At 37.6% G+C, this 14,328-nt stretch overlaps 1 protein-coding gene across 1 annotated transcript; it reads right to left on the reverse strand.

Annotated features, from left to right (window-relative positions):
• Nucleotides 1–1,482: 1,482 nt before the first annotated feature.
• On the reverse strand, nt 1,483–9,026 carry Esm1 (endothelial cell specific molecule 1). Its single transcript, XM_026385946.2, has 3 exons — nt 8,563–9,026; nt 5,126–5,275; nt 1,483–2,961 (listed from the first exon to the last, which is right to left on the reverse strand). Exons 1-3 carry the CDS (start codon nt 8,861–8,863, stop codon nt 2,861–2,863), a joined length of 552 nt encoding a protein of 183 aa, XP_026241731.1. The 5' UTR covers nt 8,864–9,026; the 3' UTR covers nt 1,483–2,860.
• Between the last annotated feature and the right edge of the window lie 5,302 nt (nt 9,027–14,328).

Below are 14,328 nucleotides of genomic sequence, written 5' to 3' on the forward strand. Positions count from 1 at the left end.
AGGTGGGGCAATGGCTGGAGGAGGTAGGTCACTGGGTGTGTGCCCTGGAAGGTTTATCCTCTCTCCAGCCCCTTCCTCGCTCTCTCTGTTTCCTAGCCTCCATGAGGTGAGCAGCTTTCCTCCACCATGCCTTTCCAGAATGATGTTTGGCCTCACCTTGGGCCCAGAGCAATAGAGTCGGCTGTCCATGAACTGAATCTCTGAAATAAAGAGCTAAAATAAACTTTTTCTCCTCTAAGTTGGTCTTGTCAGGTATTTTGGTCATAGCGATGAAAAGCTATCTTATACACTGTCCAAGGTCACACAGTGGTTACTGCTGAGCCAGGAACACAGGCCAGTCATGCCCGAGTCTAGCTCTTATTTTACTGCCCACACAAAGGAACATGGAACTGGAGCCTGAACTTGAAGCCAAGACAGCAGATTCTTTAAGTAACCTCTCTGCCTAAGAGCATGTCCTGAAACTTCATCACGTATAGGTGAAAGTAAAGATTTCAGTGATTTGTTTTAATTGAATAAGAAAATGAGGAACTTTCACTAATATAACTTTGTATCACATTCATACCATGTTTCTTCCAACCTAAAAAAAACTGAATGTTTTTCCTTCATACAGACATAACTTTTTTAGCATATTATCAGTTCACTTAAAAGATTTCATCATTTGCCCATAAGGCTGGGTGAAGGTATGACATACATGGATATAATACTCTCAAACTTCAAACCTGGAGTTACTCTCTTCTTTCACAGGTACAGAATGGTTTGTCTTTTGGCCACATTTTTAAAAGTACAACCATTTTGAAAAATATTAGAAACAATACGAAAATAAAATACTAAGTAATGATTGTGAGTGAGAACACGAATGAGATACCAAACTGTAGAAATGGAAATAGGTTGATATTTTTAGAACTGTAACCTTCAGCTAACAACTGCTTGATATTTACTATTAGAGGTTTCCTCACGGAACCTAGAATAAGGTGCAGTAGCTGTTAAATGGCAAGGTTTCTGCCTTCAAAGAAGTTGAAATCCAGGAAGAGAAAACAAAACTAAATATATTCTTACATTTAGTATTTCAGTGTTGTATGAAGGAGCCATCAGTGACCTGGAAATCATCATTTCAGGTCCTAGATCTATAACTTCCTTATAACATCAGAAGTGATGGTGGTGGTGGTTTAAAAAAAAACCCACAGGGGTAGAAGTAAAACTCTGTAAAATGGATGAATAATATATAGGAACCTACTCTTTAGAAAGATCTAAAGAATGAGTAGACCAAAGATGTGAGGCAAAGAAATAAATATTCTAACCTCTTGTTTTCATGGAGGATGTTTATCTGTAGCAGAAAATGCAGCTGAAGAGCTTATCATTTAATATGCATGAAAGAGTTCTTATTCATTATATAAATAAGATTTAACAAATTAACGAAGTCAATTGACATGGAACAGCTGTGTCTTTTCATTTTATTGAACAATAATAAACTTGTCCTTTTAAAACAAAACCTAACAGCTTATACTGCTTACATTCAAAGACCCTCCCACACGCACATTCACAACTCTGATGAAAATATAGGTAAATAGGGAAATAAATCTTAAATAAGTTCTTTACTCCAAATAAAACACTTCTGCAAATATTTCCTAGCAACATCTAGTACAACAGTCCTGTTTGTGCTAAGATCCTCCCAAGTGTACTCCTATTTCCACTTATCAATCAAGTTTGAAAACAAATATGAAAATACACTATATTTTTAAGTTGATGTTTCCTGCTGAAATTGACTTTTCAGTTCCAACCCTCCTAATCAGTTATTGTCTACTTTAGATTTTAAATACATCTAAGTCATCCCACTGTCTTTTAAGTAAATTCCCTCTGTTGCTCACTTTTTGATATTTTATAAATCCAGAGTGACTAAATTTTTCGTTTCTCTTGTACTAATTACTGTTACTATGCAATAGCTATTAATAATATATTTTCCAGCCTCAGATGTTTGAAAGCCTTATAGAGTTACACCTTTATTGCAACTATTTTAAACAAGTGGTTTTATGTTCATTGCCCCCAGAAGGTGATGAATATGAGCATGGAGGATGACTTGTATTAAACATATTTGTTTATAAAAATATATAAATATTTACCTTCATCCCTCCCCACCCCCCAGCAGGCAAAACACTCCCTAGTACTATCTCAGATGAGGCATTCTTTAAACACTGATGGAAATGTATTGTTGATCCTCTGCCCCAGAACCATCCTTTAACCCACCTGAGTGCTGCATTGGCAACAACCCCAATTCAAGGTCAAATACCCACAAGTTTTAAACATCACACATCAGGGGTTTTCTAGTTTGTTTGTTTGTTTATTTTTTAATTTCACCCCCCACCCATCCTCCCAATTAAATTAGGTTCTACTGAAGCTACCACAAGGAAAAGCTAAATATTATAATCCCCACTCTCACTCCCCTCCCTACCTTCTCTTGCTTCTGCCTGTTCCTCCTTTACGTATCCTAACATTAATGTACATCCAAGTCAAACAACCCGCCATGGGGTCACTGTGGTCTTCACCTTTGACTAGCTTTCTCTTTGACCTGTCTCCATATAAGATTATCTAAATTGCATTTTTTAGTTCTTCATTAATACTATACACACACATTTAACAAATCTATATGCATTCAAATATTTAACAAATATCTAAATGTGTTCAATCATATGCATTTTATGGATTGTAAGTAGCCTACTTTCTTTTTTCTGAATCTACCCTGAATCATACTTGACCTCCAAAAATTATTTATCCATATGCTATAATCTAGACAATTTTTTAAATGTTGGCTGAGTGTTGAACAATCATTAAAATAGAAGCTTTTCTTGAAAAATCCCACCCAGGATCAGCGTGGATTCAACCATTTCATTACAGGGGACTGAGCAGCATTATCTTTCACAGTTTCTTCTCTGACAGCATTGCCATCTCCAGATGCCAAGTCAAGCTCTGAAATTAGAAGGAATACAGATAATATCCACATGGCTATAACTCAAAGACCAAACACAATTTTTTTTGTTTTTATTTAATTTTAATAGAGTCAAGATTCTGTGCTCTATATCAGTACCTCCTATCTAAAATAACACTTTTTGCATTATTTCTGTTTATAAACCTAATATTACCTGACATCTTATACATTATTTTTTTTCTTTATTTTTTTCTTTATTATCCCATTCTACGACTATAATTTCAACTCCATGAAGGAGGGACTTTCTTTCATTTTCTCTAACATCCCATCATATACAACAACAATTGGAACATAGTAGGAACTTAATAAATATTTATGGTATGAGCAAATACTGTAAAGATAGATTTCTAAGTAGGATTTTTATACTAACTTTAGAGAAGAGGGATTAACTTTGTGGTATGATTCCAGAAGGCAGATCAAAACGTATAATTTTTATATAGCTATTTCTTGCTTTACACACAAGAAAAGTTATAATATTTCGAATTTTCTAAAATGAAACTTTCTGCTACATGTCTTTGCTTCAGTGTGCACATCCTGAAATGAAATGCTATAAGAAGATGAGTGTGACCTAGGAGACAAATGCATATAAATTCATGATATATTTCAGATCTTAATCCCCACTCACCCAAGTAAAAAAATAAATTTTAAAAAGTTACTTGTGAATTCCCAGTCTTAGGATGCTAACAAAATAAACAAATAAAAAAATAAATACATCGGACAACTAGGGTAAGGAAGCCCATCTGCCAAGAATGTTGGAGAAGACAACCTCAAGCAATTAGGGAATGGAAGGGACCTCTGAGAGAACCTATGCTGGTAAACCTTGGAGTCATTTAATCTATTCTCAAAAGGTGATGCCCTGTAAACTGTAGCATTCAAATCCAGAAAGTCTCATGTAGGAAGTGCACAACTAAGCAGGGGGTCCCTGGGCAAACTGTCCACAATCTTTAGAACTTTCTGTTCTCCATCTTGAACCTAAGGTTTACCAAGATGAATTAATAATCTTTAAATACTCCAGATCAGAAAAAGGAGAAAACCAAATGCTTTTTCCAAAAAATGTCTAATAAGAATCTCAATATTTATTTCTGGTATAAAAGTGAAAATATTTTTGTGCTGTCTATCATGAATGTCCATCAAGCAAAATAGTATCTGTTTCCAAGGCATCTGTATTTTAAATGTTCTACAATAATTATATATATTTGGGGCATGGTGTGATATTTTGAGTGTATAATGATTAAATACAACTGGCAAACCAGTCACCTCTCATGCCAGGTTTTGGTGGTGGAAATATTTAATCTACTCTTTGCAATTTTGAAACGTATAGTGCATTATTACTTATAGTCACCATTCTGTTCACAGACAAATATGCTTTAGTGATACATGTCTTTTATTATTTTATTTGTTTAAATATGTGTCATTTTTAAATGGTCAATTTCAATTTAATAAAGCTCTATGAGCCAGGCCATTTATCAACTTGATAACCAAATATGTTCATGGTACCATCTTATTAGGTTATATATTCCTTATATTCTCACAACTGTGTAAGAAATGTACATGACCTATAAGCAGCATGTGAGCATAACTACAAATTCATTCATTTCCCAAATTTGATTTACAGTTAGTATTTCTTATCTTCTCCCAAATCCGTAAAAATACATCCTTGGAATGCTTCCATTTAAATGCTTCCAACGGGTTAAAAAAAAATGTTCTCTATTTTTTTTAATCTTGGCTCTTAAACCTTATCCAATAAATTCCTCAAAGTACATTTTCTATGTGAAGTTGGTTGGGAGAGAAATAGTTTTGTCTAGTAAATATATAAAACAGATCACTGAAGAATTTAAAGAACTTTACATATCTCAGTTGGTTATTTTTATTACAGATTTTTTAGTAATTAATCCTATGTATCCTCCATATAAACTGGGTTAACTTTGTGAGAAATTATAGTATATAATCTCAAAATTATTAATGGGATTATTTTAGAAAATAGCAACAGCAACCAAACTCAACTACCACCCACCTTTTCCTGAGTACAATCAAGGAAACAAGATCACTCAAATCAACGTTTTATTCTACTCACTGGCATTTTTTAAGTTTTAAAAACTAGAAATGAGATTACTGTTGCCATGCCAGACCAGAATCAATTCTTACCTGTGCTTGAAACAAATCTCCGGGAAGACTTGGTTGATGAATATGGGAAGAAAGAAAATTTCAGACATTTGCCGGTCACCCTGTCACATATGCCCGACTGGCAGTTGCAGGTTTCTTTGCATTCCATCCCGAAGGTGCCGTAGGGGCAGTCTGAGGGCAGAGGAAGGATTAGAGAGGTACCCGCTCATGTGTGTGTGCATGAGCCTCCATCCAAGCAGCCCTGCGTGATTGCCTGAGGATTTGAACCAACCTCATGAATCTTGAATGTACAATGAAATCCAATTCTTGAAAACCCAGGCTTTGAATCAACTTTTAAATTTACAGCTTTATAAAATTCATGAATTACTTTATAAAATGTGTAAAGTCATAAATTTTATAACTTTGGGTTATAAAAGTGAAATCACACAGTAAGATCAGACAATGGATGTTCCCGGCTTAGTGTAATGATGTAAAGGTTAACTGAAGACAGCTACACACAGCCAGTCTCCTTGGACCTGTCTTAATTCTGTTTATTTTCTGCTTAGATGTCAACAGACAGATTCTCACAGGTTATCTCTGTAGTAGCTCAGTGAAGATGGGAAATTAAAGGCTGGTAGAGTGCTTGCCTAGCATGTACAAAGCCCTGGGTTAAATCCCCAGCTCAAAAAAAAAAAAAAAATTGAATGGACATATACATCAGCTCCCCAGAGTTTAAAACATGTCATGCTGTCTTTGAATCCACTGTATTCACTGACAAGTTACAGTTTTAAATGTATAGCAAAGGTCTTCAAACTAACCAGGGATAAGAGAACTGTCACCTCGGCTCATCAGGAAGCAATCAACCCCCAAACTGCTTCAACCCTTGTAAAGTTCCTTATCTGTCTGAATAAGCAGTACAACCAACCTAACTCCCCCAGTTATTAGGAGGGTTCACCAGTAAAATTCTCAGCCAAACTAAGATGCAAGATGCAAAATGAACAAGAAAGTTTAGCTTTTATAGACTTATCAAGAACTGGAAGCCTTTAGAGCTTCACTGTTTTTATACTTCGCCTAAAATACACTACACTGAGATAAAGAAGAGAGTCATTTGTTAAGAAGGCACAGTTAAATGACATAAACAGCATCTCAACTGGTCTGTAAAAGCCAGCAGAATAAATGTAGACTGTATATTCTCCTGGCATGAAAATATAAATGTACAATCACATCTAGGTAGAGAAACAAGTTGTGAGGTATCTGGATCTTTAGCAACCCAATAATCCCCAGAATGATCAAGATGGATATTAATAAAATACAATTTTAAATTTTTTTTTAGTTGTAGATTGACACAATGTCTTTATTTTATTGATTTATTTTCATGTGGTGCTGAGGATCAAACCCAGTGCCTCACACATGCTAGGCAAGCACTCTACTATTGAGCTACAATTCCAGTCCCATTAAGTACATTTTTATTAAGATTTAGGAGTGCTCTTTTCACCATCCTTCAGATTACAGAGGATCCTGCTTTTGTACACTGTCCTCTTGCTGGGAAGAAATCCTTAAAAGGAATCCTGAGAAAACCTCTAGGAGAAAAGAGCACAGGATTGGAATTTAATTATGCTTGCAGTGAAATCGAAAAATAAAAGTTTAGCCAAATTTTCAGTTACACTTCTAATGTATCCCCTGATATATCCAACAGTGCTGGATGCATAGTAAGTGTTCAATAAATATGTGTTGGCTACCTAATTGTTATCTGAGCAGCCTAATAGCAAGCATTTGGATATTTAGAAAACATTTGGATATGCAGTTGAATTGTATAGTTTTATGGGTATTCTATAGAAAAGCTAAGGGAGGGAGATTTCCTACAACAAAATGGAACATCTCTACCTAGAATATCTAAGTCTGACCTGTTCTCGTTATATCCAGCAGAGAGAAAAACAGAATTTGTCAACAATCTGAAGTATGCTAAAAAGAGGAATCCAAAAATGAATTTTTAAAAATGTGTCTCATTAATATCATCCTCAATCATTCAGTAGAAATGAGAGTGCTAAAAATTCCAAGTACCTTACAGCTTGATTCTTATAAATTGCATTTATACTAATGCAATTGTACATGTATCATCACATTTACAAAAGGCATTTCTATGCCAAGAGAAAAAGCAATCCACTGTATATACTGGCTATATCATAAGCATGATTGTGTTAACCACTTCCTCCCTAATTTCCTTATGTGAGGTACTGTTTTCTTGACTGATAAGCACCGTGATTTGCAGAAAATACAGTTCCTACTCAGTTGAAAGAAACAGAAGTGTATCTGTTCACCAAAGAAAATATTTACTCAATATTCTACGTCTTACTGGTTATAAGCAAAAATAATCTAAGCACAAAAACAAAATTCTCCCAATAGCCCAAGAATTTATTTTCTAACCTTTCATAGGTTTTACAGATTAATGTATTCACTTATAAATTATTTTCTAAAAGGAAGGAAAATTAATGGATTAGCTTAACTCTGGATGATTATCTCAGAAAAGAATACAATTGGATTAATACATAAGATATGAAAATTTAGAAATTTCTCAGAATTTTGACAAGTTACCTTTATTGTACATCTGATATTGTTACAACATGAGTTGTGCCTTTGTAAAAGCTCTTAAGGAGATTATGAATGGAGCATTTTTAATCACCATTCTTTTGATTTTAAACATTTTTAAAATTTTAAACATTTCGAACTATAGTCTTTAAGTTTTAAATAAACTCTACAAATGCTTAACTGTGTCATTTAACTATAATTTCAATCTGATAAAGTTTCCCTTTAAGTCTATAAAACAGCTGACCTTATTCTTTATAGACTTTCAATTTTTATTTTTCTTTACTGTTATTTTTGCTTTTCTTAGACCATCTGCTATTTTCCTAGTTAACCAAAATCTTTATAAAGTGGGATGAGGTTTGTTTTATACTCCCAGAGATTCCTGCAAGAAGGTGAGGTATTTCTTTAGATGACTTAAACCCTCCTTATCCCATCACACACATTAGCATTCGTCAGAAAGATTCGAACTGGAGCTCTCCTCTCCACCCTGTGTACCCTTTTAAGATCAAAGACTCACTAAATCTGGGGACTAGAAACCACTCCAAGAGGTTATCTGGTGGGACCTCTGTAATCTCTGTCTTGACAGGAGAGAGCACCTAAAAGCATTCATAACAGATTACTTGTTAAATTTCTAAAGTTTTCCAGAAAAAGAGGTAATGCATCTTCCATTGCAACTTTCTTAAATATCCTAATCATAATGGGTACAGTGCTACATTTCATTCCATGCTCCCTGCACACTGGTTTCTATGCTGGGTGTAGTTTTCCTCCCAGGACAACACCTGTAGGGGACCTGCATCTTCCCTCTTCATCCTGAAGAGCAAAGCCACCTCACCTCCCAAACTACCAAGAAGCCCTCAGGGAGCCCTGGATGGAGGAAGCAAGGGGTCACTCTTTACCTTTGCAGATACCAAACTCTTCACCAAAATCATCCTCCTCACTGTAAAACTGACACCTCAGCCCCGGGCCACACTTCACGCCATCCATGCCTGAGACCGTGCGGTAGCAGGTTTCTCCCAGCCCTGCAGCGCACACCTGGCAGCAGCCACAGTCATCCAGCACCATCTTCTTGCAGTGCAAATTGCTTCTGCACTCACTACTGTCACAATGTTCTGGGCAGTCCACGGCATACTTGACACTCCAAGCCACAGCCAGGTGCACAGGTACAAGGAGTGTGGTCAGCAGCAAGAGGCTCCTCATGTTTCTCTGTGGGCTCAGGCTCGGCTCCGAGTTGTGGTCTTTGCTGGTAGCAAGCAGAGTCCAAAGTGGTAGCTGAGTCTCTGCCTACACGTTTATGAGTTTTATACACTGGGTTGCCCGCATGCTTCCCCGTCATCAATTTCCTCAACCCAGCAGCAGCGCTGTCCTCCTGCCAGCCTCTCTTGTTTTAGTTTATGAAATCCAGGATGAAGGGTGGATTAACACACTGCTGCCATCCAGGAATTGAAAAGCCCAAGCTGATGTCATCTGTTATGTTTAGATGGTTGTTTTGCATGAGGGCTGAAAAACTCACTCACATCCGTCTCAAGGGCTCAAGGACGTCTGTGAAGGGGGAATAATAAAGAAGGTTGCACACCCCCCTTCAGGACAGGAATTCTTCTGACACCGCATATCACTTGGGGTGTAGCTTTGTCTCAGAGTCTCTGTAGTTGGGAGGAAAATGATATCGACATGAATCATCAAGACCGAAGAAGCTTCTGTAAAAGAAAAAAATAATAATAAGCATTTGGTATTTCCCCTCAATAAATAGCTATGAGATCATTTGGAAGAAGAAAGGGTTATATTGTGCCTTTTCAATACTTAGAAGAAAGAAAATATTTTGATAGGGATTTTTTAAAGACCCTCTCTTCCTTCCTCCTGCCCTTCTCCTCCGAATATTATTTCTAAAGCAATTTGTGTCACATATGTCCAAGTCTATCGTGGATGTAGCTGTGTTTCTTAGTAAGATGTGGAACTGCAGCTGAGAATTTCCTTTAAAATCAACACGAAAAGCCACAAGAGAGGTAAGATCTTACTGGTGCTGTTTCTGGCTTACTCCATTCTGGAGAAACTTATCTGTTGGACTTCTCCTGACCCAAAACTCCCTGGAGAGAGGCTCATCCATCACTGAGTCTGCTCGACCAATGATCGAGTCTGTCGGGAGCCCTTCCCTCACCTCCTGGCATCTATCAGAGCCCTTGCTAAAAACCGCCAAACAAGGCAGCCAGCCCAAGGAAACAAACGAGCCAGCAGGGCAATGAGAATAAGCTCCAGCAAGTCCCGAGAAAGGAAAAACATTACCCATCAGGAAGCAAGGTCTTCATGCTATGGAAGGTCACAGGGCATAGGTCCCACTGCAGAAAACAGAGGAGGTCTCTTGAAATATTGACTGGACCAGGGCTTTATTGAGCAAGGTTTGCAGCACAGAAAGAGCAAGATGGAAGAAAACAGAGGGGATTTCTTACACCAACCATGTGTTGGATTATAAACCCCCTTTCCCACTTGTCAAAATAGAAACAAACCCATAGTCATCTGGTAAATAAATGACCCAGCAAAGTGGTCTGTTGAAATTAGCTGTGGGAAATCTACGGGACTCAGCTTCCTCTCTTGAGAATTGACAGTATTAGATTAGTCAACCTCTGAGATTCTCCAAAAGACGGGACAGAGAGGCCTGGTCTCTACTTTTGTGAATAAAATATTAGTGGGTGGAGGGAGCAGGAGGAGTGCAGGGAATTGAGGAAGTGGGAAAGAAGGCAAAAGTTTTAGCTTCCAAATTTCCCAAATTTTCCAAGACCATCTATTTTGAAATTCTTTATATTCATCTCTTTATATTTATCTTTAAATTCATCTCTCCAGAAACAAACATGTACATAATGGGTGGAAAACTGATTGACTGTTTTCAATAGTGGATAATATTTATTGAGCATATATTATGTATCAAACCCTGTTCTTAAACATTTCACATGTTTCACTTGCCCCTCACCACACTCTTATAAAGTAATTATTATCATGTCTACTTTTTAAATGAGAGGTTGAGTCAGAAAGAGGTCAAATAATTTGCCCCAATTCTGCCATAATGTCAGAGATTGATCAAACTATCAATTTAATCCCAAAGCCTCACAGTCTCTTGCTTATTATAATACAATCAAGTTTCCATGGCCAGTATCTCCAATGGTTCACAATTTAGGTTGATCCTAAGAAAGGTTTCTTGTTCAAACTTTGTTGAACACCACTTTCTGAGGAGAGAGTGGCTACCTGAAATAGTAGTTAATAATAATACCTACCTAACCTTTGTAGAATTCTTACTATGGATGAGACTCTATGCTAAGCACTTTATGTAGATTACACATTTAACCTTTAAAACAACATCCAGAACTAGGTACTATTCTTATACCCATCTTTGAGATAAGAAAACTGAGCCCTGGAGAAGTTAAGTAACTCATCCAACAGCACATAGTGAATAAATGGTGAAGCCAAGACTCCAGCCCTGAGATGAATGGGCTTGGAGACTAGAAAAAGGATTTCAAAATCAAATATATACAGATGGCAAACAAGTGGCCCAGATGGGTAAAGTGGTGAGCAATACAAGGTACGATTCACAAGGCATGGAGTGAATTTTGTACACCTGAAGAGCATACAAAGTTTTAAATATTTTCCACTATGGACAAAGGGAAACCAAATTGATACTGCCTTTGGTAAATGACAACTAAATAGAGAAGATGAAAATTGAGAATATGAAACCCATAACAGTAAACCAAACAATGCCTAGATGAAATAGCATCAGTAAAGTTCATCAATGACAGAGCTATCTCAATTCATAGTATCTAACAACTGACTCATTTTAGGAAAACCTTCAATTCCTTCTAAAACCCAGCAAAATCCCTATGGGATTTTTATCCATTTTTTTTCTATCTTCCTATAACCTCGAGCTCAGATCAACCAATTCCATTAAGAAAATTAGGAATTAATAAAGGGATAGGAAGTCAGCACATGAATAACCAAGAAGCCAATTTAATTTTCAGCCTCCCCCCAAAATTAAGGTAAAAGCAAAACTTGGTTTTGCTCATGGTTGACTTGCTTTGTGCTGGGAACTGGCCCATCTCTCAGCTTGCTCTGCCTGTACAGCAGTTGTACAATAAAGAATTAAAAAAAAAAAAAGGACAAGTTTTCAAATTCCAAAAATTTAGCCAGGCTCAGTAGCACATGCCTACAATCTCAAGAGCTCAGGAGGCTGAGACAGGAGGATCGTGAGTTCAAAGCCAGCCTCGGCAACTCAGCAAGGCCCTAAGCACCTCAGCAAGACCCTGCCTTTAAATAAAATACAAAAAAAAAAAGGGCTGGGGATGTAGCTCAGTGGTTAAGCACCCCGGGTTCAATGCCTGGTACCAAAAAAAACTTCCAAAAATGTAAATTCAAGGGGCTGAGGTTGTGACTCAGTGGTAGAGTGCTCGCTTAGCATGTGTGAGGCACCCGGTTCGATCCTCAGCACCACATACAAATAAAATAAAGATATTATGTCCACTTATAATGAAAAAATAAATGTTTTTTTTTTAATGTAAGTTCAAGCTCTAGTGGGGTTACACCAAACCATCTCTAGATTCACAGGACATAGCAAGTGGTCTTCTGAATTGGGATAGAGAAATGATAAAACCAAATCTCTATTCAATCCAGCATGCCCATACATTTAAAATGCAGTGATTTTTTTCCTTAAATTTGGTATTGTGCCAACCAAGAAAATAAGCCTACATAATTACGCTGATATTTTCTACTTTAATTTGCAAAAAGTGATTGATTGCAACCAAATGCCAAGGATTTATTTCTGATAGGCAAAGATGATCCAGTGGTAAAAGTTCTGGGTAGGTTCCAAACCCTCAGGAGATGGTTCATGGTCAAGCTGATTATATCACATTAACTGTGCCTTCCTAACAACCCATCTCTACCCAATGAGTTTGATTTAAATTGAGTTGCAAAGGCAGCCTTGAAGGCAAACATTTCCAAGGAGCAAGAACAGATGTTTACAAGCAGATTTTTGATATGTGACACCTTTTAGGTATTTCAGTTTAGTTTTTCCTTGTGTGTGTGTTTGCATCCGAAAGTCTTCCTGCTCTTGACACCAGCTGTGACATTTTGGTATGTGCCTAGTGCAAGGTCTAGCATATTTTAGGAGCTTAATACTTAAGAAATACATATATGTAACCAGCTTTTCTCAAAATCATTTTCAGACAGCACAAGTTGAAATGGGCATAAATATGTTCCCCTTCTTTGTCTTTCCACCAAGAGAGATAAAGGGAGCACCTGCTTCTTAGGAGGGCAGGGTTGACCTGCAGAGCTGAATATTTCTCTGTGGGAAGAAAGTACAGGTTTCCAGAAATAGCAGAAGCCAGTGGGCATTGAACAGAGTCTGAGCAAAGATTGTCAGCTCTCACACAACTAACCTACTTGGTCCTCTTGACCTTTGGGGATTGGCAGTACCATGTGCCACCTGAGAAGTTCATGGGAGCCCTCAGAGTCAAGGAACTCTGACAAAATACATCTGTCGGAGGGCAGAGGATCATGGCAGGAACAGTAATCGGTCAAAGGCTAGGGCCTGGGGAGTTATAGACACAGCTCTGCCACTAGCAAGCTATGTGATCTTAGGCAAGTCACATGCCACGTACCTTAGCCCTCTTCTCTCTCTCTACCTCAATAATGAATTAAGAGGACCAAATAGTGCAACAGCCAAGAAAGTATCATGACCATTATCATAAGAATCTAATTTTTGAAGATTTGCTGCATTCTTAATAAGTGAACTTATGTCTTGGAGTAAATATTTCTCCAAAAGAAATACCTTTACAGTTCTCTAAGTTTCAATTTTTTTAATAAAGACAATTTTCAAAACTACAGGCAGTTTCCAAAACCTACATGTGTTCAGAAGAGTCAGTGAAGTGCACCTGTTTGAACCGGGCCTCCTGCCTGGGTACAGGCTCTTGGATTTGTACTAAGAAACAAGTCTACACTTTGGGCAGCTAGGGCACCCTCAGAGTTGCCCTTGGGACCCACAAGTATAGAGGTCTACAGGTGAGTGTGATAAGGACCTGGCATCCACAGTGTCTGCTACAAACCTCAACCCAGAATCTCTGGGCACTCAGAGAATTTTGTCTCCATAGCCACATCTTTGACTCCAGTGGAATCTGGGTAAGTTGCCAGATTCAGGTTTCTTTTTAACCCTGGTCAAATCTAGAAACTTCAACTTTGGGCTACATTGCTAGGAATTTGTTTAGAGCCAGGTGGTTTAGACTCAGGAACACATGAGGAGCTCTCGAGTTGTCTCCAGATGTCTTTCCCCCTTGCCCCAGTTCTGGCAAGCTCAAACATAAAAAGTGTCTCGGCAAGTTTTTCTAACAGCTGGTCCATTTTCAAATTAGGGTTCTGGATTTATGAATCCATCTGCAAGAGATTTCAGTCACGGAGTATCCCTCTACCTTCAAATATTAACCTATATCCAAAAGTGCCATGCACTGCTCTGATACAAAAAGAAAAAGAAGAAGAAACAACATGAATTGCAAAAGGAGCTCTGAACTCAGAACCAGAAGACCCAAGTTGGAATCCCAGTTCCACCATCAGTCCTGGTGAGATACCAATCAGCCTTCCTGATTAACATGAAGCCCTTTTTCTCCAATAAAATATAGGAAAGAGAAATGCATTCC

This window comes from Urocitellus parryii, chromosome 1 (assembly GCF_045843805.1).
Source record: "Urocitellus parryii isolate mUroPar1 chromosome 1, mUroPar1.hap1, whole genome shotgun sequence".
Lineage (NCBI taxonomy): Eukaryota > Metazoa > Chordata > Mammalia > Rodentia > Sciuridae > Urocitellus > Urocitellus parryii.

Coding starts and splice junctions, on each gene's coding strand:
- Esm1 (XM_026385946.2), bottom strand. CDS start 8,863: ATGAGGAGCCTCTTGCTGCTGACCACACTCCTTGTACCTGTGCACCTG. Junction 5,276..8,562: donor AGAGTTTGGTATCTGCAAAG/GTAAAGAGTGAC, acceptor CTCTGCCCTCAG/ACTGCCCCTACGGCACCTTC. Junction 2,962..5,125: donor GAGATTTGTTTCAAGCACAG/GTAAGAATTGAT, acceptor TTCTAATTTCAG/AGCTTGACTTGGCATCTGGA.